Genomic DNA, 27,506 nt, shown 5'->3' on the forward strand with positions numbered 1-27,506 from the left:
GTCCATGCAAATAGCAGGCGGTGTGATCAACAGGATCTTTAAGACCCATACCTGAACAAATTGGAGTAAGAGAACTTACTCCAATATATTGCTGAAAAACATTTCCTATCCACTGACTCAGTTGACATCATAATATAATCAAATAACCATAGCAGCTTTGAACAGTAACATAATCCTGAATGAGGAGTTATTGAAATGTGAAAGTTCTTACAGTGTGGAAGTATGAAGGAGTGAGAAACAATCCTATATAATAAAGAGCTAATACGCAAATGGTTGTCATGCCCTTGTGCCCTCATGTCAGGGCCGGGGGACCTATAGCCACATCCCCCACCCCAGCGCCGGGGCCAGGGGACCTGAGGCTGCATCAGGGGACCTGAGGCCACACCCCCAGCCCTGCAGGGCTTGACGGGGGTGGGGACGGTCAGATCTGGTCTCACGTGATTTCGAGGCATGCGTGGGTGGGTGGGGACTTGACTCAGGGTCTCGAGGAGCAGCCCAGACTCTGACAGGAGGGAGATATTCATATACATTTTACTAATTTTCTTTCATCTCTGACATTTCTATTATAGAGAAAGGGCAAATAGCAATATTAAAATATTTTCTCTAATTAATTCCCTTTTAATTTGCACAAATTTCGTGCACTGGACCACTAGTATTAAAAATAAGAAAATTGGAATAAGAGAGTGTTGAGAGATCTTGTTCATGTCAACAATGTCTCTGAAATCACTCCCACACATGTCTGTGGGCTTGTCTCAAGTCACCAGTCACCAGTTACCAAATAGTGACAGAATCATAGACATAGAGCAGGTTGACAGCTCAAGAGGGTGTGAGGGAGGGCTGAGGGGTGGAGGGATTAAGCAAAAAGAAAAAAATAAATAAATCATGGACAGGGACAACAGTGTGGTGCTTGTGGGGGTGGAGAGGTGTGGGTGGGTAGAGGAAGATATAAGGGGGATGCATGGTGATAAAAAATAAATTAATTATTTTTAAATTTAATAAAATAAAATAGAGGCTTAACCCTGAAAAAATAAAAAATAAAAGTATTAATGGTTTTTGGATATAACCTACCCAATATTCGTTTTTTTTTTAATTTCCAAAGAAACAAACCAACCACAGTTAATGAAGCATAGTCTGTCCAGATAATTAGGCTATGCACATCAGTAGGCACTTGTGCTAGGTGGTAAAAACATATGGAAGGTATCACATTTCAAACAACCACAGGGTTCCTAGGAATAATTAATGAGATTCATAACTATGAACAAAAAGAAGCTCATTACACATCTTCATATTATTAAATCAAGAACAAATCTTCTTCTCCCCAATTGGTTTTTCTTAGAACAAATTTCTGACACAGAAGAGAAAATTTGTTTCATATTTTATTGAATTTCATTTATATTAAATTAAAAATATATTTCTGACAGATTCATGTAACAAAAAAGCAGAACAGTTTTCAAATTGTTCAGCTGGGATGATCAGTACGGAATGAGGCAAAGCAGGTCGCATTCTATAATTGCCTTGTACAGGTACAATTCTTTCCCAAGAGCCAAGAGAGGATCCTTGAGAACTAACTGAAAAGCCTAATTACAGAAATTTAAAAGACAGTGTCTCTTATTTTCAAATAACAACAGAAGTAGGGGGAAGGGGAAAAAGAAGGGGGTGAAGGGTTACAGAAGAAAAAAGATTAAGGAAATTATACTAAAAATATACCTAACATTAAAAAAGTTAGTATGAGTTAAGTGCATAATCCTTCATAGATAAAATAGAAAAAAATCAAAATAACATTTTACAACACACAATTGTCATATCCTATTGTGTAAGCGAGTGCAGAGGTTGAACATGTCACAATAGTGCTGAACACAGAATCACAAGTAATGTCAAAATTATAACTTCCAACCAAAAAGAAACAATCACAAGCCGATTACTTATATACAAATCAACCCTAAAGACAATTATGTTCCAAATAAAGATGTCCACAAACGAAAATCAAAGCAACATTATCCTTATTTACAAATGCAACTAGCCATGTCTTTAACAAGCTATAAAAATACTATTCACATTTTCAAACATACAGTAGTATTTTTTATTTCAAAAGGCAGCTAACTTTGAACACTGGGGTTTAAATGAAACACTGATGGCTTACCAACTAGGTATTTTTGCACCTCTGTCCTTTGAAGGTACTTCCTAAGAGAGAGGGCTTGTTTTCTCTTTACAAGTTAAGAACACAAGGAAACGAATACAAACGTATAAAATACCTTAAGCCTCTGTCTTTTTGGTAGTGTCTCCCACTAACACCTGATCTTAGGAACTATTGTGATGCTTGTATGAGATGAGTGTCTGAAAGAAGATTTAACATGACATTTTTTGTGCTATGAATTGTCTTAAGATTGGTCTCATTTTCATTTGATTTTGTTACAATGGTGCTCAGGAAAGACATGAACAACTAGTCATACCATGAGACAACGCGGTTTCGACATGCAGCAATGCAAGTCCCTGGAGCTCACAACATGAGATGTAGACGCAACAGCCAGTGAGATGTGCATTCAAAGTTAGCTGCCCTTGGACAGCTGCTCAGTTTAGTAATCGACCCATTTAACAGCAGTACCAATTTATGCTACATATTTCAAAGTACCTTACTTTAAAAGAACAGCTCACATATCTACATTTAGAAAATAACTTTTGTAGTTGATTACTGTAGTAATCCCAAAAGGGTTCTTGGAGTGCTATGGTGCAGTCCCTTCACTCCCTCCTCCCAGCCCCTGAGAGATCCAGAAATATACAGGAAAATGACTTGCACACTAGGGAAAAAAGTACAACCCTTCATTAACTGAAAAATCTGGAAATGAGATCCAAAAACCAGGTTATGTCAATATATAGGATGCATGATTTGCTTTCCTTCAAAAGGCTACAGGCTGGGGCACACTTTACACATCAGGGATAAAAATAGCAGTAAAGGCAAAGTGGCTTGGACAAGTTAGACTATTGCCTACAGGTATGAAACTTTGTTTTCTTATATTTGTACATTTGTACAAATATAACCACGTCTCACGATATGGGTCAAACTCAGTAGAGTCTTGAAAGAAAAATGTCCTTAGAGAGCATAAGCAGAGAAAGAATGGCAACCTCGTAGACAACATGAATTTCCATTACAGTGAAACTGCACTCATTACATATTTCTTAGATGGATGAATGAAACTAATAAAATATTATAAGGGATTCCCAAAGCTGAATAGCCTTTACTTGTTAGATACTAAGACTCTTCATTTGTGGGGAAAAAAATACAGCAGCTATACAATATTTGCGATCAGGAATAAAATAAGATAAAGTAAATAGGTTAATGTGCTGGCAAAACTAACTTCTCAGTGATATGTAAGGTTTTCATGAAAAGATTAAATCTGAGACCTACCAAGGGCATGTGCCCCTATGTGAGTTTCAAGATTCATCACAGGGCTGACTCATCTCAAATCCTACAGAGAAGGACATAGTAAAGGAATCAATCTTCATAAAAAAACATGAAGAAAAAATTAATATCACAAAGTATGCTATGTGCAGTAATTTATTTGCACATAGTTCAAATGATGTCCAAATTGCTGGGATCTTTTATGAAAAAGTCAGGCATGTGAGAGAAGAGGCTAAGTCATTATTTCACAAAGCAGGGTGTGGGACCTCAGAGATCCTCTATGGCTTAAGAGAGATACAGCATCGAGGGGACCACTCCAAACTAGAGTGGTGGAAAAGTGAAGACAATGGAGGTGGATGTGCCAATGGGAAAGGAAAGAGGATGGTATTTTCCTCTAAGGTCCAGAGAGAAATGAGCATTTCTATGATACCTACCAAGATAATCACTTATTAAACTGAGGGTCAAAGGGTATTTTCCAGGGAAAGCATGAGAACATCCATGAAATTGGGGCTTAGAGTCTTTTCAGCTCATGACCAGAGAAGCATTTTCTTCTGCCCAAAATATCACCTGGCTGGGAAGAGGTGAGGCAGGGGTCCACAAAAGTGGCACATCCTACATTTTTGCAAAACCAGGGCGACTTGAACAGAGTGTCTAAATTTTCTACATTTTTTATGGGGACTTTTCTGTTAATGAACATAACAAAGCAGCCCATGGCTTTAAAAGCCATTTGTCCACACAAAGAAAAGGTTTTCCTGACCCAACCAAGTGTCCACAACAGCTTCATGTTTGTAACTGTAGAAACAACTACTCTGCAAAGACATCTCTGGGATTAGAATATTTTATCAATTCTACCCAGAAATATAAAACCTGGCCCCACTGCAATATCTGTAATATTAAGGCCTCCTCTGATCTTGGCATTTTAAGTTATACCCAGTCTGTCTCTCTATTGCTAGTCTTTCTCAAGCAAATGGCAATTAGAAGACATGAGTCTGCCTTTATGTGTCTACATGGGTACAAGGCTGTCCTTCAAAATTCCATATACACAAGGAGAGACACAGCAGAATTATCTGTCCATAGCATATACAGGAGTGAATTTATCAGATTTTTTTTAACAACTAGCAGCCTACACACCTGGATTTCTTATTTGCTGTATTACAAATCATCAGTTTAATAATTAGAGTCCAAAATAATGGAGATACAGCACTTTGAAATGCTGGTTTTAGCAATTCTTTATCAGAATATTGTTAACTAATTCCTGTTTGTTTTGGGAAACCAGAGGTATCAAGGAAAAAGAAAGGACATACCACAAATTAAATGTTTTGTTTGCTTAGTCAATGGCACCACTCATTCTCTGTCTCTGCATAAGGTAATAGAACATTTACATTTCCTGGACTTCATTTAGAGACCTCTCACTTCAAGTCATAATCAACATATTTGCCTGTTAAACTCTTCAAGGTGGTGCTTGCAAGACAAGTTCTAAAAATTTCTCTTTACATTTAATACATTTTTAAAAGCTAAAGGAGTAAGAATATGAGGAAAAAATTAATTGTAGTTCTTTAAACAAATTTTCACAAGTGGAACCAGCTCTCTACATGCCTACTTTCAGATATACCTAACAAATAGCAATTTTAAAGGGTAAACTTATTTTTTACTTTGCAAAATCCAACCTACACTTTCATATCCTGCATTTTATTTTGTTACATTATAGTTTGTGGTTAATTTTCTAACTTAGTTTATTTAATAATATTAAAATCATTTAATGTCTGATAACTTAACTAAATCTACATCTTACAGCATTTTCATGGTCTGCCCAGTTATATACATGCTTTCATGATCTTTACCTTTTCTATTACCTTATGAACTACATACACTAGTTAAATAATCAACATTTATAGATGGATGATTAATTCAAGTTTTGAAATAAAGGTTAGATAGCTAGAAAAAAACTTGTATTTACATCCTTCCCTGTCGGGCTTAAAGAATTAAATTTTTCTTTTCACTTTCGACACTTCAAGAAGCACACCCATAGTCCCTCTAACTTCAGGTAGCAGCAAACCCTCCCAGTCCTTTTAAGGGTCTGTCCGTGGCATTGGGGATATTCCTGATTTTCATGCCATATCCTGCCTTTAGAAGCTATTAGCACACTATAACACATCTTAGAAGAATACTCTTTCTTCTCCGAAGCCCCAGATAATCATTCTTCTTGATATACTAAGAAAGAATCCCATATTTTTACTTTGTACCTTTTAATATAATTTGAGTATTTATTTTTTTATGCTATTTCAAGATTATTACGTGAGAAAGCTCTCATCCTAACCTGTGGCACTAACATTTGGAAAACCAACCGCTGCTCAGCAGCCCAAGCACCTCCGCATGGTGCAGGGTGCTTTGAGGTGCTGGGTCTACCCTGGTTTACAGAACATCTTTCCTCACCTGTCTAAGAAGTACTTCTTTAAACAACCTTTCCATTATACCATTTTTCATACTTGAAAATAGGATTCCCTAAGGTAGGTATAAACTACAAAATTTAGTGATTTAAAAATATAGTTTGTGCAACTTTACTATTAATTTTCTTCAAATTGACTGAATTGATTCTGCATATTAGCACAGATACATCTAGCCTCAGAAACATGATATTCCAATGCACCTTGCAGGCTTTGATTGGCATTTGAACATTACACTCCACTGGGTTGATCGAGTTATTCTTTGGAACAAATGGATTTTTTTTCTCCTTCTCATCCACTCTGAAATATGTTTTCTAAGGAGAACAAATATATAACAAAAGGGAAACCTTCAAACAACTGAAATCAAGTATGTACTACAAAAATCATTCAAAAGGAACAATAACGTGGAGCCCTCATGAAATATTTTGGATCATTTTAATTTATACTCACATCTATCTCCAGTTATTAGTGGAAGATTACCTGATGTCCAAGGGTCTCATGTTCTTAAGATGGAGGAGATTACATTCACTGGATACATTTCTATTACCTTAAGAGTAAAAAAAAATACTGTTCTAGCCTTCTACAAAATAAACGATTGTGCTTTCCATATCACAATAAAAATTTATGAATACTGTAAATCAAAAGAAAAAAATCAAGTTCCAGTATCCAACAAGGGTGCTGTCAATGCTGAGTTGGTACAGATTTATCCAGAAGTTGGAGGCTTATATTTAAATTTTCATAAGTACTGATGTGAGGTCCCCTTTTCCTGCAGACTCCTCTGAATGGGTGAGAGTGCTCTAAGCTGTCATGCTGTGGCGCCTGAATTATTCTTGGGAAATTTACGGTTGAACTTTATTAGAAAGTATCTCAGAAACCCCTTCCTTGCTTTTCCTCGCTCTTGTAGCTTACCCCCCTTTTCAAAACGTAGAACGAAACTGATCCCAATGCCCCCAAGGTTCTTGGCCAAAGACCAACATTGACTGCTGATTTAATGGTCAAGTTGGATCCAGGCAGGCCAATAGGCCAGTGATGCAACATCCTTCTAGACCGGTTTGTGCTTAGATGATAGCGTTGAAACTATCCTATTTGTATATTTTAGTAACTTGTAGGATCTTTCATTTGTGTCTCAAATGACTTCACTAGAGATCTTTTAACTAACAGCTGATTTTATGACTACTCACAAAAAGTTCATGCAATCTTATTCTTTAAATTTATGAAGAAATTCAAGTGTCATCCCAAATAAATCTAGACTAAAATGTTTAAGTTAGGAATAATATTACATTTATCTCAGTATTTCCCACATAACACAGTGCTTTTAAGAGACTCTAAATAAATATTAATTGAAAAAATAACTTGAAGGTATTAATGGATTTACATTTTCAAAACAAGTAGAAACCTAGATTTTTTTTCCTTTTGCATTCTCCCCTCTAAATTCTCTGTTTTACCATTTGGAGATTTTTAGTCTAATTGCTTCTTATAATAGAGTCAAATTTGATCCCACTATGTCAACATTAGAAAAAAAAATTAAATCCAAATGACCTGGGATGGATTTTCTTAGAAAAGAGAGACATATCCAATTCTCCTAATAACTGATCTGAGGTTCCCTTTTTCTGGAGACTCATTCCTACCATTTGTTCCCATTAATCATATTAACTCAGCAGGTATTCTCTTGAAACAATACATAATAAAGATGGTCCTATTACTAGGATGCTGTGTTTGAGGAAAGGAGTTATTATATAAAGTATCAAAAGATTAGTATGTGGGATATTAAAATAATTACATGAGAATATTTTTCAGGTTTATTTACAATTTTTGCCCCAAGGATCTATCTATAAGCTGTGAATGCTTGTATTTCTTTTTTTGTTATACCAATTTATGTGCAAAGAGTTACCTTCCCCTTATTATAAATAGAGTCTCATACTAGAAATTCCATAGAATTCAAGCCCATCGTTACTTGCATTTCTTAATATTCAGTATACAAACTGGAACAACTTTCCTTGCGTAGCAAATGTGATATCACATGTAGATAACGTGCTGTCCCTGTCATCATAATCCCTGGATACTGTTCCAAAGTCCTAATTTGCTTGGTTTGGTATTTCCATAGTCTTTCTTTCTTTAAGCACTTTTTAAAAAATGTGCTTAAATTAGCTATTTTGCTGGTTGCTTCCATATTGCTTCATTCAAAATCCAAAATGGAGTTCGGAAAGAGAACAAATAAAATTATAGTTTAAGTGCAAACTACATTTCTGAGTATCTTCCAGGTAGACATACCCAATCCAGTGTGTTTCTTCCAGTTCAATGGATTCCCCATTGGATCACCCCTGAAAATATCAGTAGTTTTCATGAACCACACAGAACTGTCTCTTAGTTTCCCTTCTTTTTAAAAAATTACCAACTGCCCATCAAGTACTGTCATTTATGGAGGAGAAGAAAACATTGAAGGATGAAAAGGAATGGGGGTGGTACATGTTCAATAGTGTAAACTCAAAAAAAAAGTGAGATTTGATGCTATATTTGACTAACATCTTGGCCTCCCTTTCTAATTTTAAAGACAATATATTTAAAATAGTGGCCATTCCACTTCCTTTTTAAAATTCTGATAATTTATAGCAATGCATAAAAAATCTTTGCAATTAGAAATTAAAGCCAAAAATAGGGGAGAAAGTAGTAATATGAAGGACTAGAGCAAAGCAAAAACAAAAAGGAAAATAAAATAATAAAAAAAACACACAAGAAAGCCCTCCAAACAAAATTACTAGTTATAACTCTGATGTAGATTCAGAAATGAAAGCTGAGTTAGCCACGCTTGCTTGTCAGGATAGAAACAGTGGGAGAAAGAAATTTGGATTCTCACTCTGTTATATTACATATTATAGAAAAGGTTATCTTTTACTTATTCTAATGTAAAGGTTATTAGGGCTTTCAGGGATGCTGAAACTGTACACATCAGTTCCTGTAGACAGGAACAGATAGCATGGGTCTTTCAAGACTCCGCATTTAAAAAAAAATAGAAATTTGAAAAAAGAAAAAAAAATTGAAAACTTGTTTGACAGCAGGCAGTATTGCCTTGCCTTTGCTGGTTCTGTCGCCTGACCAACCCATGCAGAGAAATGAAGAAACAGTGTGGTTTTTCCTGTCTTTCTCTTTCAGTCCTTCCTTCTAATGTTCAAGTTAGATAAGCACATAACTATCATTGCATCTCTACAGCTTCCCCTGGGAAGTTTCAAAACTACTGGCCTTGGGAGTAGAAGGGAGACCGTAAGAGAAAGAGAGGTGGCAGGGAAATTGGAGCGGGCATGTCTTTCCACCTTAAAACCACTGTTGAGTTTACACCACAGTATTCCGGTGTCTGTAGGGTGGAGGAGGCAGCACAGTGCCTGGCTTCAACGAGAACTCGGAGAGGTATTCGGGATTCTCTGCCACGATAGGCCGGATCCGTCCATTTTGTTTATAAAAATATTTTGTGCTGTACTCCTGCAGGTAGTCTGGGTGCTGAAAGGTGCTCCGGGGGGGCAGGCTGTGGTTCCAGTAGTCAGGGTTGTCGAACGCTTTCTTGGCCTTCTCCGGCACAGACAGTACGGTGTTCTTCAGGTACTCGGCATTCCCCAGCGTGTTGGCAAAGGTGTTGAGGTACAGTGGCTCATTCACATACTCATCCTCTGCCTTGGGTGGACCAGTGGAAGCATTGTGGTATTCGGGATTATCCAAAGCTTGAAGGTCTCCGTTTTTTCTCCGAGAAACAAAAGGGTTCTCCTCGACAGGGTTCAGATATTCTGACGGAATACGAAAATATCAGTTAACATCTGCTACCTGGAAAATGTTAATCAGAGCCAATGTTAATACAGAACGGTTAGCTTCTTTGTTTAGAACAATAAAGCCAGGAATTCTCACAAAACTATTTTGTTGATTACTGCTGTCATATAAAAAAAGAGTAAATGGGTCAAAAATGATAAGGACAAAAGAAGACGCCTGCAGGGCTGGTATCAGTGTTTCTGTCGCCTAGATTGTTCTTTTTCCCTCTAATTGCATTCGTCTCTCCTACATATGGAGCCAGTTATCCAAACTTATGTTGGAAGATGAGACAACCTATAAGGGTTAAATAGCCTTTAAGTACTGAGAAATCAGAATTTTTTAAAGGATATTGAAAAATAAATATAAGCTGAATTCTACTCCAAGATCAATAGATGAAGTGAAAGAATAGCATTTTTAGCAAGTGAGGTTTACTGTGGTGTCTGTATAGTAACAAGGATTTGATTATAGATGTTTTCCAGAAAGCTTTATCCATAGGAAGAGAAACATCTAAGAAGAAAAATTCAACTCCTAAAACAAACCTGGTAGACATCTAACATGCTTCTAAAGTGACTTGCTTGCCAATACCTATGCTTAACAATAAAGTATAACAATTTCCAGTGGCTAATGATAATCACAAAATAGCAAACTATTAGTTTGAATCATATAAAATATCACTATTATGTAGGTTGGAAATGATCCATTAGTGGCTATTTTGTGTGATTTAATCTAATAAATTGATCTAAAATAGGTACTGGCCCAGAATTTTTTTAAAAAAAAATGGTGCTAATTAATGTTGCTCTCCTCAAGCTTAATTTCTCTATATTATGACTATATATATAGACATGTATCTGAATATACAGACATATTTTTGTCTTGTCTTTTATATACACAAAAAAAAGACACTTTAGCTATTCTTACTTTGCTGAGATGCCAACATTCTGAAATAAACTTTGTATCCCCCATACTTAGTTTGACATGTAGAGAAAAAATCTCATCAACTCAGGGTTATTTTCCTCTGGATATAGGTCTATGGATGTACTTAAGTATTTAGCATGGTAATGAATATCTCATCATCATATACTACATGGATTACAGTTCAGTAACGTACAAGGTACTCTCATTTCATCCTGCATCAATCCTGTGAAAAAAGAGGTGCAAGCTGTATTTTTCCAGCTTTATAGGCAGAAAACAGAAATTCAATAATGTATGAAGGATCCAATTAGCAATGAACTAGACTTCAGACCTTCTAACTCCTCCTGAGTAATCCTCTTGTTCTTCTGCACTGTTTTCATTATTGCCCCTATAGGAGTGTGGTGAACTTTACCTTTGATAAAATGTTTTAATTTGAAAGGGGCTCAAAGCTACTGTCATTTTAAGAAAAATATATGAATAAACCTAAAAGGGAGCCAGAAATTGTTTTTCCCCCCAGATTTCTGAACTTCTTCATTAAAAGCATAGGAATGTCTATCAAGTGGTTGGCAAACTCATTAGTCAACAGAGCCAACTATAACAGTACTTCTTCAAAATAGACTCACCCAGGCTGAAAACCGACTTCTGCGCATGGGCCACGAAGTTTCAATCGCACTATATGCGCCCCCATCTCGGTACTCAAGGGGCCAAAGAGCCGCATGTGGCTCATGAGCCACAGTTTGCCGACCACAGGTAAAATGCTCTAGTCTTTGAGAACTAAACATTCCTTCTACAGAAACCTGGTCTCTTAGTATTCAGAGGCAGAATCTGGGGATGTTCTACAGTGAGCCTATACCTTTGCCTTTCCCATTGAAGATTTTTGTTACCTTTTCTCAATACAATCTACTTATTATCCTAATGCAAACCATGTAACCAACTATGTGGTTATACATAGAGGAGTAACTCCGTGGCAGAGTTGAGAATCTTCCCAGAGAATATTCTACTTTCAGGGGGATCTGCCAAAGCCTCTGAAAGCCTCCATTTGTGTCACTACTGGGTTACTATAAACTTCATATATTACAATATAAACATCATATAAAATAAGTTCTTCTATATACCTAGGTGTGTGTATATATATATATATATATATACACACATATATGCTATTTACAATGTGCATTTCACATTTTATAAAAGTAAATATAGCCAATATTACAGGACATAATGGGCCCTCATACAGAGTCTTAAAATACAGTTTGCTGTTGACACTGAAGATGCTGAGACAGGATCATCAGTTTTGAATAACAACCATCTATTTTCTTTTTGTGATGCTTTTAATGTAGAAGGAAAGAGGCTTTTTCAGAATGGATTTGGGTGTTTAACATTTCCACCGCTAACACTGCATACTAGTCCCCCCTCATCCATGGGAGATATGTCCCAAGACCCCCAGTGGATGCCTGAAAGAGTGAATAGTACAGATGCAAGTGTGGATAGTACGAAACCCTATTTATACTGATTTTTCCCTATAGATACATAACTTCTCACTTACAGGAAGCACTTTATGACTTTTCTTTGGCATCCAACTTGCCAGCCTTTCTACTCTTGCACTTTGTAGAAATGATTAAGTAAGTAAGGGATTGCTTGAGCACCATCACTGTGATACAGTTGATCCATGTGAAAACCTAGATGGTTACTAAGTGATCAATGAGCCAAGAGTATACACAACATGGACACACATCCTGGGTGGGACAGAGCAGGGTGGCCGGAGACTTCATCACACGACTCAGAATAGCACACACTTTAAAACATAAACTGTTTATTTCCGCCATTTTCCCTTTGATCGTTTTAGACTGTGGTTCACCATGGGTAACTAAAAACATGGAAAACAAAACAGTAGATAAGAGGGAGCTACTATGGTGCTTTATGAAACCACAAAGTATGGATATTTTCAAGGTGGAATGATATATGTGTAAGTATATGCAGGGCTAGAACTTTAATTTTTGAAATGTGTCAGAAGAAATCATAATTTTCTGCAATAAACTAGGTCACTTAAATGACACCATTTTAAATGATCCACCGAATCTTTTACTGGTGCCATTAAAATCTTCGGACGCTTTTGCCAACAATCCCAGTCTTTATGATAAGTCCAATAAAACAGTGGTTCTGAACTCTTGTGATATGCTACCTCATTCAAATATTTCAATAAGGATATGTTTAGGTTAGTGTTTCTCAGGCTTGACCATGTTAAAAACTACCTGGGGATCTTGTTAAAATTCAGGCTCGTATGCAGGCAGGGCCTGAGACTCTGATTTCTAAAAAGCCATCACTGCCTCGGCTGCTGCTGGTTCAGACAGTACAGCCTGGATGGCAGCAGCCGGGTCTGTTTCTGGGTCACAGACGATGCAGAGTCCAGAGCTTTGGCCATACCCCTGCTACACTTTGCCTATTTTGATGGATGTGAATGTAGAACGTCAATCATTTCTGAACATCGTGTTTGTACCTTGTTTGGGTTTGTCTCGCATAGGGGTCATGTAGCCTTCCTCATCCAGCTCTCCTCTTGGGCTCCGTTCCGGGGCAAACACTGTGGGGTCGGCACTGTACCTCTGGGTGCTGCTATCTTCTTGGACATGGGGTGCCACTGGCTTGCGTAGGGTGCCATTGCAGCAGGCGTCATCAAACATCTCGGCTGCGGCCCCCTGAGCAGCGGGAGCTTCTGGGATGGTGCTGGTCGTGGCTCTGTAGGGCACGGGCACTCCCTGTTCTGCGGCAAAACCCCCATCTCGGTACACAAATTGGTTCTGTCAATAGTAGAGACACATTCAGACAACAGTTACTGTTAGGAAGAGTTGCAAAAAATGAATGTGAAAAGCTAAAGGATATGGAAGCTCGTCTTTCAGAAACATGTCAGGTTTGATTTTTGATTGGTTGGTTCTTTTAATTTACCTTATTTCCCCTAGTGGCTAATGGCATTCAGTTACAGACTAATCACACCTAAAATTCCAATTTTTCTTAAAAATTTAAGTCATGGAAAACAATTTGGAACTATATATGATCTCTTAATATTACGAAGCACCTACCACCATATGATCTAATAAACATAGTTCACATTTCCCCCCCCCCAATTGCCTGTTTTTGATAGAAAATTCAAAGTGAATTTTCATGACATATAGCAACCTAGTTAATTATAGGCAGTTGCCATTAAGAACGGAAGCACATTGGTGCCATTTGAGTGGCGATGTTTCCTTACTGCATTCTACTCTGTAGTTACTATGACTGTGAGTCTCCAGTACCTAACTGGAGAGTTTCTCACTTTTTAGCACACGGCCTATCATCATGCTAGTCAAGATAACCTCCTCACTAGAGATATAACTTATGAGCCCAGGTAAAAATCAAAAGCTACTGTTGATGCATAAGATCTCCATTTTGGATTATCTACTGAAATAATAATAGATATCTAAAAAAGGCTGCTTCACAATCTACAGCAAATGCTTAACTTACTGTTGGCAAAGGCAAAATGAGGAAATTATAGGGAGACAAGAGAGAGGAGACATGGTAAGCAAAGACCAAAAATCCTAAAAGATGAAGGTCGATTGTGAAATACTTACTCCTGACATGGGGGTGTAGGCGGGAGGAGGGCTGTGTCCAATTTCACTCTAATAGGAAAGAAAAATGGAATGATGGATATAATAAGAGGTAATATGAATGAAAAAAAGAAAGAAAAAGAAAAGCCACACGAGTCGTATGAACCAGAGAGGAAACCATGCACAACAGTGAAGTTTGCTAAAGGGTAAAATTCTATGCACTTTGACTACAAGCAAGTTTATTGGTGTGTTTTGAGGAGATTAAATATTTTAACTCAGTCCCTAGATAGGAAAATTATGTATAAAAAGTAAAATTTTTAAATGGATTAAAAATTAAGTGGACAATGATTATTCCTCTGATTAGCCCTAGGAGAAAGGGAAAAACAGTGAATGATTAACTGTAATTTTAAACAAGGAAGAGTTTGCTTCATTAATGTTAAATAACTGAAATGGCCTCATACCATAGCCATTAACTTTTCCCTTATAAGAAGGCATTTTTTCTCAAAGCAGATAGAAGTGGATTTTGATTTGCCTGGAATATTGTTTTTTCTTTCTAACAACTTACATATATTTTTCACCATTTCGGCAATGGGTCAATTTCTTCTTCTTTTTTTTAAGTTACTGTTTAACTTTAATTTAATTTATTTATTTACTTTTAAAATATATTTTCATTGATTTCAGAGAGGAAGGGAGAGAAACATCAATGATGAGAAAGAATCATTGATCTACTGTCTCCTGCACGCCCCCTACTGGGGATCGAGCCCAAAACCCACAACCGGGGCATGTGCCCTTGACTGGAATCGAACCTCGGACCCTTCAGTCCACAGGTCGATGCTCTATCCACTAAGCCAAACCGGCTAGTGCTCAGTCTTATTTTTTTAAAAGCTAAGAAACAGCAGAAAATTTTAGGAAATTAATTTATTTCCTAGAAACTGCTTTATTTACTTTATTTTCATTTATTTAGAACCAGTAAAATCAAATTGCAGTTAAAAAACAACAACAACAACACAAAACAAGCTCTGGACGGTGTGGCTCAGTGGCTTAAGTGTCCTCCCATGCATGCCCCAGGAGGTTACTGGTTTGATTCCTGGTCAGAGCACAAGCCTGGGTTGTGGGCTCCATCCCCAGTAAGGGTATGCAGGAGGCAACCAATCAATGTTTCTCTCTCATTGATGTTTCTATCTCTCTTTCCCTTCCTCTCTCTCTAAAATCAATAAAAACATTTTAAAAAACAATAGCAAAAATATCTATTTTCTTATAGTTCAATAAACCATCCAGCCTATGGGCTAAGTCAAAGTAGATATAAAAATAAAATAAAACATTAAAGACAATGTTCCTTAGGGTAAGTAGAGGGGGTTGTACAAATACCAACTCTGTTTCTTAACAAAAACTTACATATAGAAATGTAGTCATTAAACACATTGTTGAGAACCTACTGTCTATGTGGCTAGGCACTGGAGATAACTGAGAAAATAAAAACAGTTGATTTGATAAAGCTTGTATTCTCTACAATGTGTCTTTTAATGAACAAAGACAACTAAACTAAACCTCAAAGACAACAACATCTTGCAACATCAATGAAATATAGCTAACTATTATTCCAGGTCAATTTTTTTTTTTTTTTTTACCATTTAGAGATTCACAAAACAATCTAAGAAGAATATGGTCTCATGGAGGTGAGCTGTTTAATGTAATTAGTAACTACTGGATAGTACAATTCCTTTAACTTAGTCTGTTGGACTAGCAAAGGGGCAAGTTATAAACCTGTGAGTTATGCAGAGTTTACATTTGAACTTTCCCCACAACTTAGTCCCTTACATGATGGCATAGAAAATATTTATTTCTTCCCTTCTCTGATAACAAAACTTAAAGACACATTAAAAGGCATGGAAAGTTAGAGGTATAATTAAAATGTAATGCCTAGAAGGTGGTATTCCACATTAAGTAGACAGATCGCCTTATGAGTTACAGTCCCAATTACAGGTGATGTGGCCAGTCATGAAACACCTCAGATCCTCATTTTCATTCTTGGCCTCTCTACCTCATTCTTAGTGCAGACAAAGTAAGTTAATGTTTATAACTGAACTTCGAAAGCTCTGCACATATAGAGAGAATATATAAAATTTAAATATTCACATCTGCTAAATCGGATTTTTAAAGTCAAACAATTAAAATGCCAAAGCTACTCATCAAAAAGGCATTTGAAAATGCTTACCTGTTCTACATTACTTTAAATATAGGTATTTTTTGCTAACTTTTAGAAAGATATGAAATCAGATATATTGTTTATATAATTTGAGAAAGGAATTTTGTGTATAGTCCAGTGATATACAAAATAGATGGATGGTATGAGAAATACAATTGCCTGGTGGAACTCTATTGTATTACAACCCTTGGTTTTACCTTATCATTAAACCCTCATCATTTCACACGCATTTAACAAAGATTTATTAATTCTCTAAAATATAAGCACAGGAATGGTGGGAGATGCTAGAGGTATCACAATGCGCTAAGAAACACATGGTCACTGGCCTTTTGGAATTTACACTGTACTATCACACATTACCTGAGATTATTAGAAGAAATGGCGAGAAGAAAATAAGGCAGCAGTGGATTTATTTCAATTACATGATTACAGATCGGTAGATAAGGTATAACAAAATATTAGTAATTACCAGTGTCCCTTTCACTTTTTACTTTGCAAGAGTTGCTGTACTAGGTGATGTTTGATCGGAATCACACTGAGGAAACAGCCTTGATTCTTCATCAGGAAATACTTTATTATCTATTTTCATGATCTGGGCCAGACCACCTTCAGTGGTAAAGGCGTCATACTAACAATACCGAGCCCTCACCGTAGTCTGTTCAGACACAGGAAGTGAGGCGCTGTCCTGCTAGAATGCATCCACTGTCCCTGCCCTGAGAAGTCTTTCTGTGAACAACCTGCCAACTCCATCTGGATAGACTGCCAGATACCATCACAGGAACAGGAGCGTCTTCATGCTTTTGCTACTTTTAAATGCTTTTTGTTACATTAAAATAGAAAAAAATGCTAAGCAAAGCCCCTTTAGCATTCATTGTTCTTTAGGGTTATTGGCTGCTTTTTATGTTTGTGCTTCCATTTTTCCCCTTTTTTCTCTTTTCTATTTTCCATGATGAAAAGCACCTCATTCATTTCCCCCTGGAAGGGCAGTGCAGCTACAAGGGAACATCTGTGAGGCCAATTAGCTGGGCTGGGAATGTGATATAATTGTTGTTTAAATATATTTAAATTACATGTTAATCGCTATGTCATAATTTATGGGCTTTGAAAATAACTTCTTGTACTTGAGAGCCAAGCCAGATTTTACTTGCTTTTTGCTGTTTTTAGTTTGTGCAGTAAGCTCTTCTCATTGCCTGCCACCTCCCGCCCCCCAACCCCCCACACTTGAAGAGCTGAACTTTAACAGCGGAAAGAATGACAGCTGCAAGTAAATTGGTTGAGTAGAAATTAAGATCCCCACCGTCAGAATGAGCTGGAGTGACCTTAACGTTCTGCCCAGAACAAAGCGGCGCCCTCAGTGAAAGGCTTTTGTTTTTCCGTTGTGCCACTTTCCGCTGTCCATCAAAGCCCAGCCTTGCAGGCCTTCAGGAAGCAGCCTGGGCGCATCTGTTCAATTAGCTGGTGTGGGGAGTTACTGTGAGCAACGTGGAGACAGTGGAGGTGGGTTATAAACGGGCAGGTGATAGGGAGAATTTTTTTTTCCTGGTGGGGTATTTGTAAGGGTGATGGAGAGAATTCAATTTAATTTTGTTGCCATGTCACTGGGACATTGTATGATTAACTCGGACTCAAATGCCAGAGGGTATAGAGAAGGCGAATGTCAGCATATATGAAATACAGTGTGAAAAGCACTTTTACATACATCATGTCCTAAAATTTACTTTTTAGTCGAATGATCAAGATTTGAACCTGTGTTATTACATGCACTGTGTTTCCCGTATTTATTGTTTTAATTAAAATGTTGTATTATTTAATATTGTTCTTGGAAAATTTTGAATTGTTAACCAGATGAACTGTGCCTTATGATTTTAAAAATACATATCATACAAATCTATCTACTCACAAAACAAACAAAAGCACAAGCTTAATGCCTGACTTCCATCTAAATTAAGCATGTTCTTAATGAGAGCCAGTTTTTTAAAATTTTCAGATAATTGTTTCTATCAATATTAACTATAGGATTAAAGTTTCTAAGGCCAAGAAACCCTCCAATCCTTTTAACTAAAATAGCATGTGTCTCTGTAAGATGTTGCTAATGCATCACTACTAATTTATTACATAGACACTACCCATGTAGTAACTTTTAAGGGTTCTCTATTTTATCCTCTCTGACATATATTCTTAACTTCCGATGGGCATTTTTACATTTTCTCAGGCCAGATAGCTGATGGATTTATTGTTGTTGGCCTTATGTACAATTCCTGATTCATGGCTCTATCTTTTGCCCTACTGAGTTCAACATAAGAATATTTGAGACATCTAGATTTAGAATCTTCATTTTTCATAGGACAATTAGAAAAAAAACCCAAAATGTGGCCATATACAAAACACAGTAAGGACTGGGGTAAGCTTATTGAATCTAGGCAGCTGGCTTACACACACACACACACACACACACACACACACACTCATACACACACATATACTATATCCAAATGCATATATTTCACAAATGTCTTTTGTCTATTTGTGTTTATTTATTAATGTATTTATTTATTTATTTGGTTTAATTATGTAGAACACTGATTTCTTTTTAACAGAAACTAGGCTTTTACTCTACAGACAAAAGTAAGTAAATTAATATTAATGATATATAAAAATATAATAATGATATAATATTGCAAGAAATAAACAAGAAGCTAATAATGACCTAATGATCCAGCTGCAGAAATTAACTTGGGCTCTTATCCTTTTTTCACTAACCCTAAAACATTTAATTTTTCTCAGATGTCTCATCCACCCTATTTCTGAAAATTATTTTTAATAAAGGAAAGGTAGGAAAGGTATCAGTAAATATAAATGGGAGTCAATGGATTTAAAAGTTATGGCGACATGGTGCCTTTTATAAACATTAATAATTCCACTTTAAGTCTGTTCTTGAAGTCTCCTTAGTTATAATGTCCATTCTGTTTCATAGATGAATAAATGACTTCTCTTAAGAAAACTGATAAATGGGAAGGGAAACTAACACATATCATGTGCCTACCATATGCTACAGACAATTTTCGGTGTTATTAATGTTTATAAAGTTTTAAGGTCACTATCATGATGAAAACCTATGACTCCCCTTTTACAGATAAGAAAACTGAGGATCAGGGAAGTTAAAAGTTCTTCCCATGTACACACAGCAGCGGGTGGCTATGTGAATCTATCACCCTCTCATTATGCCACATGTAGATTTTGACTTTTCTATTTTCTCCTTGACCCCCCTTTGTCCCTGAATAGTACCTGAAGTCTTCTGTCAGGTAAGTTGTCATGGTTTTTCTTTTTTGGGAAAAAATAATCTCAAGGAAAATTTTTTAAAAACTCACTAGCCTTAGCTATAAAATCCTGATAATGCTTCACAGCCTGGCCCCTTGAGCTTATTTGCATTTTAACTAACTATAGGATTTAAGCTGAAAAGGAAACTATAAGAAGAATGTTAAGTGCTGATAGGAGACATATATTAAAATTTATATATATGAAAAATATTCTTTCCTAACAGTTTTTTCTTATTGATCTAAAATCATAGTGATATATATATATATATATATATATATATATATATACATACCAAAAATGTATACACACACTTTGAATAATTATAAATGCAGGGTTTATTAAAATACATTTCATTTACAAAATTGAGCTATCAGCTATTAAAATGTGTATACATTTTTTGGGACACTCTTTATATATGTGTGTACACACACACACATTTACCTATCTTGCCAAGAGCAAAATCAACCCTGAGCAGGAGGAATTTTTTTTATCCTCACCCAAGGATATGTTTATTGATTTTAGAGAGAGGAAGGGAGAGAGAGAGAGAGAGTCAGAGAGAGAGAGAGAGAGAGAGAGAAATTGCTGTGTAAGAGAAACATCGTGACAAGACAGGTTGCCTCCTGTATGTGCCCCAACTGGGGATCCAACCTGCAACCTAGGTATGTGCCCTGCCGTGAAGAACCCACAACCTTTTGGTGTAAGGACAAGGCTCCAACCTATTAAGCCACCCACCCAGAGTGGGAAATGGTTTGAATAACTGGAGAGCACAATTTTCTATGGCAGCATTCTTGCTTATAATTTAGTTCCTAGTCCAGGGATTAGTCAATAAATTCCTTTACCTGCTTCACCAAAAATAAGTAAGCTATTGTGTCCCCAGGCAGCCATTCCTAACCCTTTCCAAATATCATAGAACAAGAGCATATTCCCCTTTAAAACATTCATGGCTAAATGAGTCAACAAAATGAAGGTGAAAATTCCTCACTTTATACTTTTCTGTTTTAAATCTCTGCTCATATTATTTGATGAAGTAAAAAAAAAGTATAGTCAAAGTAGAAAAGGTATAAAAATATGATTTCATATTAGTGCCAACATTCCTTAGCTTCATTCAAGATAAGCAGTAAGAATTTTGTCACCATTCTTGAGATTAGTAATCACATGGAATTTATATCTCTTAACCCTGGTGTGAGTTTGAAACATTTTTTGTTTGCTGGTTTCTGGCAACTTTCTCTTGCCTGTTATATTTCTTTTCACAGCCTGTTGTGATATTTGAACCTTCACTTACCTGCTAATTAACACATTCAGCTAGAACTTTAAGGATGAATTTTAAGCACTTTTAGGTTTTCTTAAAGACTTCCCAGCAGTTCTTTCCAATAAAAGATGGAATGGCTTTTTCCCCTAAATTTTAAACTTATTCTTAAGAATGTCTAGTTCAATTGCAATATCTTTTTTAAAAATCAAAATAAAATTATTAGCCTTTACTGTGTTCAAATTCTTGAGTAGGTTGGTTACGTCTTCAGTGAAGATTGAGGTTGTCTGTCATTCTGCTTGAGTGCTTTTTTTTTAATCCAACATCATGAACATTATTTTTGCAGACTTCTTAGTACATGAACAATACATTGAGGTTGGGAAAATTTGAAGACAAAAATTCCATAGACCTGGGACAAGTGATCACATGAGGTCCTTCTACCTCTAGGGTTGTATTCTGAAACTTTTTGCCACGAAACTAAGTGGCCATTAACAAATTCCTTAATCTCTTGGGCCCTCAGTTCACTTAACTCTGGAAAGAGGAACGGGGCAATAGAAAAGGTAATGAGAAAATTCACTTCCAACTATCAAATTGTTGGTATGTAAAATGAATATTTTGCCTTAAGCCCACAAAACTGATTGTTAAATACTGTAAAATGCTATTAGGATTAAAGCAAAGACATCTACAAATTTTTTTTTTGCATTAATGTACTTTCCAAGGTACAGTAATCACTCCCCCTCCCCTTTTTCTAAATGGAATATCTCTGAAGTATCTTAGCCTATATGCAACACATAGTTGTATGTTTGGGAAGGCAAGATTATGTTCGGCTGGTGACTTGTGAAAATACAACTTTTAAATAAAATGATTGAATTTAAACTTTAATTTGAGAGATGGAGATACTGATGCTCTAAGAGGTCAGGTTAATTTTCAAGGCACAGGAATGACCATACTAGAGACAGGATTCCCTGAGTCCCCACCTTATGTGCATCCCATTACACTTTACAGCCTCCAACTGGCATCTAATAAATGATAAAAAGTCAGTTTTAGAGTTTTTGAGGCACATTTTTTATGTTTTTCAGAAATTTTTTTTTTTTACTATACCTGAAAGGATTGGCCTTAACCACTATGGTATTTGTTTTTAATTGAAAAACACATCGATATACTTTTATAGTGAATTTAATGGAGCTTCTTTTTAAGACGGATATCACTTTTTCTTATTCAATAGGTTATAAGTTTATTAGATGAAAGTAATATATATATATATATATATATATAGAGAGAGAGAGAGAGAGAGAGAGAGAGAGAGAAATATGCTAATTAACTGGGGCGTCGTAACGGGTCGCCTGGACAGGAGGTTGCTTGTGCAGCATCGGGGGTGGGGCAGCAGGGCTCTCCGTGCGCCTGCACTGGGGGAGGGCCTGATCAGCAGTGTCCGTGGCTGCTTCAAGGGCCGGAGAGGGAGTGGGCGGTAGCGCGCAATTTTGAATCGTGCGCTGGGCTCCTAGTACCTTAATAATACTAAATACTATACGTTAAAGCTGTCCATACATGGATTAATTAAAAGCAGAATTTGTTAAAATACTTTATTTACAAAACAGATTGCCTTCCATAGAGAGGGAGTATGTTATTTAAATATCTATATACTAGAGGCCTGGTGCACGAAAATCGTGCACAAGGGGGAAGGGGGACCCCTCAGTCCGGCCTGCACCCTCTCCAATTCGGGACCCCCCGGGGAATGTCCAACTGCCAATTTGTGCCCGCACTTTTAACAGCTCCATTGTTGTTTTTCTTTTCATGCTTAAACCCATTGGAATTAGTAGGTATTCAAAGTGTGTATACCTTTTGGTGGGACACCCTGTATATCTCCAGTCAGGGGTGAAAGGAACCAACAGGAGATTTGGAACCCCCAGACAGGGAACCTTGCTCATTCCCCGCATGTTTCCCCATTGCACTCCCCACATGTCTCCCTCGGCGGCCGGCCCAGGAGGCTTGGCAGGAGATTTGGAACCCCCAGACAGGGAACCTTGCTCATTCCCCGCATGTTTCCCCATTGCACTCCCCACATGTCTCCCTCGGCGGCCGGCCCAGGAGGCTTGGCTTCCTTCGTCACCCTTGGGTGGTGGCCACGGAGCCAGGCGGAACGGTGGGAGGCTTGGCTTCCTTTGTCACCCCGGAGCTGGCCAGAGCAGGCAGGAGGCTTGGCTTCCTTCATCGCCCTGGGGAGACTTGGCTTGGGCGGCGATGAAGGAAGCCAAGCACCGGTGACAAAGGAAGCCAAGCCTCGCACCCTCTGCCCAGCTCTGTGGCTCTTGCCGGTGCCGCCATCTTTGTGCCTATGGGTACCACAATCTTTGTGGCTATGGGCGCCGCCAACTTTGTTGTGGAGTGATGGTTAATTTGCATATTATCCTTTTATTAGTATAGATATAAAAGCCTAAGCGACCATTATGTTGGAACAACCAGAACGGCCGGTCACTATGACCCACACTGAGCACGCAGGCATGTGAGTGGTTAGGAGCAAGCAGGCAGGCAGGCAAGAGGGTAGGAGTGAGCAGTCCCAATTGCAAGACGGATGTCTGACTGCAGGGATCAGGCCTAAACTGGCAGTCAGACATCCCCTGAGGGGTCCCATATTACAAGAGGACACAAGCTGGGCTGATCCCGCCCCACCAAGTAAACAAATTTTGTGCACTGGGCCTCTAGTTCTACTTATAAAAGTCAGTTATTAAAAAATAGATATATGCATTTTTTTACCTTAATGGTAAATGGTGTTTATGTCTATCTAAAACTATAAAATGAGAGGAGGTCTGGGGATTACAGAAATAGTTTTAAAAATTAAGGAATTTATAGGGCAGGTTTAAAATAAGAAACAAGAACATGAAAACATTCTGAATTTGAATGACATTATTTTAGAAATTAAAATGCTATGCTTTGGCTTGAGTATAATACAGGGTGGGCAAAAATAGATTTATAGTCTTTCATATGGAAAATAATACAATGATTAATAAATAATAATACAAGAATAAACTTTATGCTTCGTGTACTCACAACTATAAACCTAAACCTACTTTTGCCCCAGCCTGTATGTTTTCTTTTGTACTACTGGTACAGACTTTAGCCTGGCCAGCATGGCTCAGTGGTTGAGGGTCAACCTATGAACCAGGGATCACGTTTGATTCTAGGTCAGGCCACATGTCTGGGTTGTGGCTCAGTGCAGGAGGCAGCCAATCAACGGTTCTCTCTCATCATTGATATTTCTATCTCTCTCTCCCTTCGCCTTCCTCTCTGAAATCAATAAAAGTATATTTTTAAAAAGACATTTAAATCACAATTTTAGGCTTTGTGTGTGTGCATGTGCACATGTGTGTGTGTATACATATGTGTATGTATTCATACACACACTAAGAAAATTAACAGCTTAAAACCAGATAGCAAAGGTATATTTAACCTACTCAAACTAAGACATTTTGTTTTATAGGCTGTTAGCTCATTTGTGAGCTTGTATTTTCTTTATTTTTCCATTCTTCACATGTGGATATTATTTATCAGCAAATGACTCTTGTTCACTAAAACACTATGTATGAGAGTGTTCAACTTAGAAGTATTTCTTTAGTGGTTATTTGGAGTCATTTTATTTACTTGCAAATAATAAGGCAATAATAAAATATTCTATATTTTAACCTCCCCCTTAGCAACAATCTAAGCTCGAGAAGTTTTATTGTATATTCAAAATAACAATGAAAATTTTTAAACTAACCTAAATTAAGAGAATGTAAAAATTACGAGGAGCATAGTTTGTGTAGTGAGAGATAGAAAACAAATAATATATAAAATAGAATTGCAAATTTTATAAAATGAAATCTGCCATTTAAATTGATTTTGTGTCATATATGATAGGTGTTGGCAATAAGCAAAAACAATTTAACATAATACAGATAAGGTTTTCAGTGTTCATGTCATTTCAGTGTGGACTAGACTGGAAATATCTTTAGTTATGATAGTTTTATGCAAATTGTTTACCAGATAAAAAGTTAATTTGTAACAATGGCTGATTCATCTAACTATTGCTCTTTAAGCTACCAGGTGGCACAAGCTGTTGATGTAAGTAGCAAGACTTCTAACAGTCCACCTGGAATTAGGACAGCTGGTTGGTGTGAGCTGATCTGAATAATATACTGTGGATACTTGGGTACAGCTACTGACAGAGCAAACAGCACATGGCTGTCCCATCAGCCCAGAGCAAACACCAGTTACATTTCACAGAAACAGGCTGGTATTTACAACTGCTTTGAGCCAAAATGAATATCGGATTGAAGGAAGCAACCCAAGAGAAAAAAGCTCTTCCCAAAGCCCCCAAATATCATTTTGCTGCATATAAAAAGGAAAAAGAAAAGACACAAAGAACTCCTTCATCTATTTGTAAAACACTTTGGAATTTCCTAAAATTAAAAAAAAATGACCAATACTTTCTTAGTTTTCTATTTATATTCTAGATTAGCCAAGACCACAGTCATAATAATTTCCCTTTAAGTTCTAAAATGGTTAAAAATTTCATAAAGAAATATAAAAAAGGCAAACTATAAACTTGAAACAAGAGAATCCAGTTTAAATCTAACATGGATGCCAGAAATCACTGAGTCACATTCTATTTTCAGCTAAGGTAATAGAGATGGCAAGTGATTTTTTTCTCAAGATCACACAGAAATCAATAGGCTTAATTAGAAAAACATTTTATGGTTTATTATGGCTAGGAAAAAAATCTACTTGAAATACCTAGATTAGGTTTGCTTAACTGAGTTAAGGGCAACCCAGGTGAAACTCTAAAGCAGGTGAAGTCTGATCTCAACATTTCCTCTCCATGGTTGACTTCTCAATTGCAGGCCCATGAGTCTTGACTTATCCCTAACAGACTCCAGAGCCCACTGATTGCTGCCCTAGTTCTACAGGAAATCTGACTATATCTATTATTGTCCTATCAAAGATGGAACATTTTGAGTCAGTAACTCACTTCAAAATGGTCCTCGCTTACCTACACTCTTATCCTTTAGGGAATTGCCTCTAGCTGGCCACAGGGCATCCATTTAGTCTGATTAATTTCGGGAATATTTCTCATATTGGTGTTAGTAGATCATAATGGCCCTGCATCAGATAACATTGAACAACTGAATACCAATTTTTACCCATATAATTAACTGTTGTCCTGACTTCTCAATTTGGAATGTTCCATAGCATTTCAAGTGTCACATTTCCAAAACTAAAATGAACATCTCTTTTCCCTACACCAAATCTAATTCTCTTATCTTTCTTGATTTGGTGAATGGCATCAACCACTTAACTACTTGTACTACTCAAATATCTTAGTTTCATCTTTGACTCCTCTATTTTACTCTTCCGTTCTAAGCATCCAAGGTCGAACGTCTTAACACCTTGAGAACCCAACCATCCTCTCCATTCACACTATCTCAGTTGTGGCTAAGGTGTTATATAATTTATTATTCTAACAGTAATACTTTGAGAGTAAAAAAGTGCGGTTAATGATTAAACCAGGATTATAGGAGCAAACCAGGACTCCTTAGCAACAATAAGCACGTGTGATAAACTTAATTATTACATAATTTCTTAACTAGAGTATTTTAATAGTTGCTCAATGGGTCTCCTCAACCTTGGTCCTTCTCTTCACTCCTCTCTAATACTCACACTTCATTCTCCTGCTTTAAAAACGATAATTCTTTATTGCCTCAGGCTAAATCAAGCCTCAATTTCTTATGACATTGAAGGCATTTAGTAGCTATTGTCTTTGTCAGTTTCTCCAGCCTCACCTTTGGCTCCCTCAGTTACCTCTATGGTCCATTACCTCTTTCACCTCCAGACCTCTGCCCAAGATTGTTTCCACAATGCTTTTTCTAGCTTATCTGCCTTCATTATAGGTTTATGCCATGGAAAATTATCATTGCAGTGATTACATTTCACTATTGCTTCAAAAAATGTATCAAGAACTTATGTGCCCTATATAAATAATTTATCAACTATATTTGAATTGTTTATTTACTTCATTAGTATGTCATTTTTCCTTAGACTCTAAACCTTCTTAGAAGAGGACTTACTCTAATTTGTCCACATATTCTTCCTTGATACTTAGCACAGGCCAGAGACATGGGCATGGTGAATGTTCAGTAAAGGTCTCGAATCAAAGGGTGGACACATAGGAAGATACATTAAACCCAAGAGTGTCTCTACTGATGTTAATCTCAGGGACTCCATCGAGCCATTCAGATATGTTTTAAAGAATATAGGATTTTAGCACTCCTCAAATTATATATTACACAGGTCTTACTCTTCAGATAGTCCAGGGAAGTCCTAAGTTGAAAATTGAACCCCCAAACAATGATCTGAATATTACATCTCATCTAGTATACTCACTCTTTCTATCAATTGGTTACTATATCTAGAGGCACTCTTTGAAATATTAATTCTAATAGCAAAAAAAAGTATTCCTACCAACAGTGAATGTTTCCAAATACAATGGACATTTCACATCCAGTTATAAAACTTCAGGATTCTATCATGAGCATGACAGCACTCCCTGGAGACATCTCTGTGTTTTCTACTGCTT

At 36.9% G+C, this 27,506-nt stretch overlaps 1 protein-coding gene across 1 annotated transcript in view; it reads right to left on the reverse strand.

Annotated features, from left to right (window-relative positions):
* Positions 1–9,168: 9,168 nt before the first annotated feature.
* Positions 9,169–27,506, reverse strand: part of ERBB4 (erb-b2 receptor tyrosine kinase 4) — a 542,534-nt gene continuing 524,196 nt past the window's right edge. The window contains exons 23-25 of the mRNA XM_023763286.1: positions 14,148–14,195; positions 13,043–13,340; positions 9,169–9,614 (exon numbers count right to left, since the gene is read on the reverse strand). Coding sequence (XP_023619054.1) covers positions 9,169–9,614; positions 13,043–13,340; positions 14,148–14,195 — 792 coding nt within the window. The remainder of the gene's footprint in view (positions 9,615–13,042; positions 13,341–14,147; positions 14,196–27,506) is intronic.

The sequence above is a fragment of the Myotis lucifugus genome, unplaced genomic scaffold (genome assembly GCF_000147115.1).
Source record: "Myotis lucifugus unplaced genomic scaffold, Myoluc2.0 scaffold_3, whole genome shotgun sequence".
NCBI lineage: Eukaryota > Metazoa > Chordata > Mammalia > Chiroptera > Vespertilionidae > Myotis > Myotis lucifugus.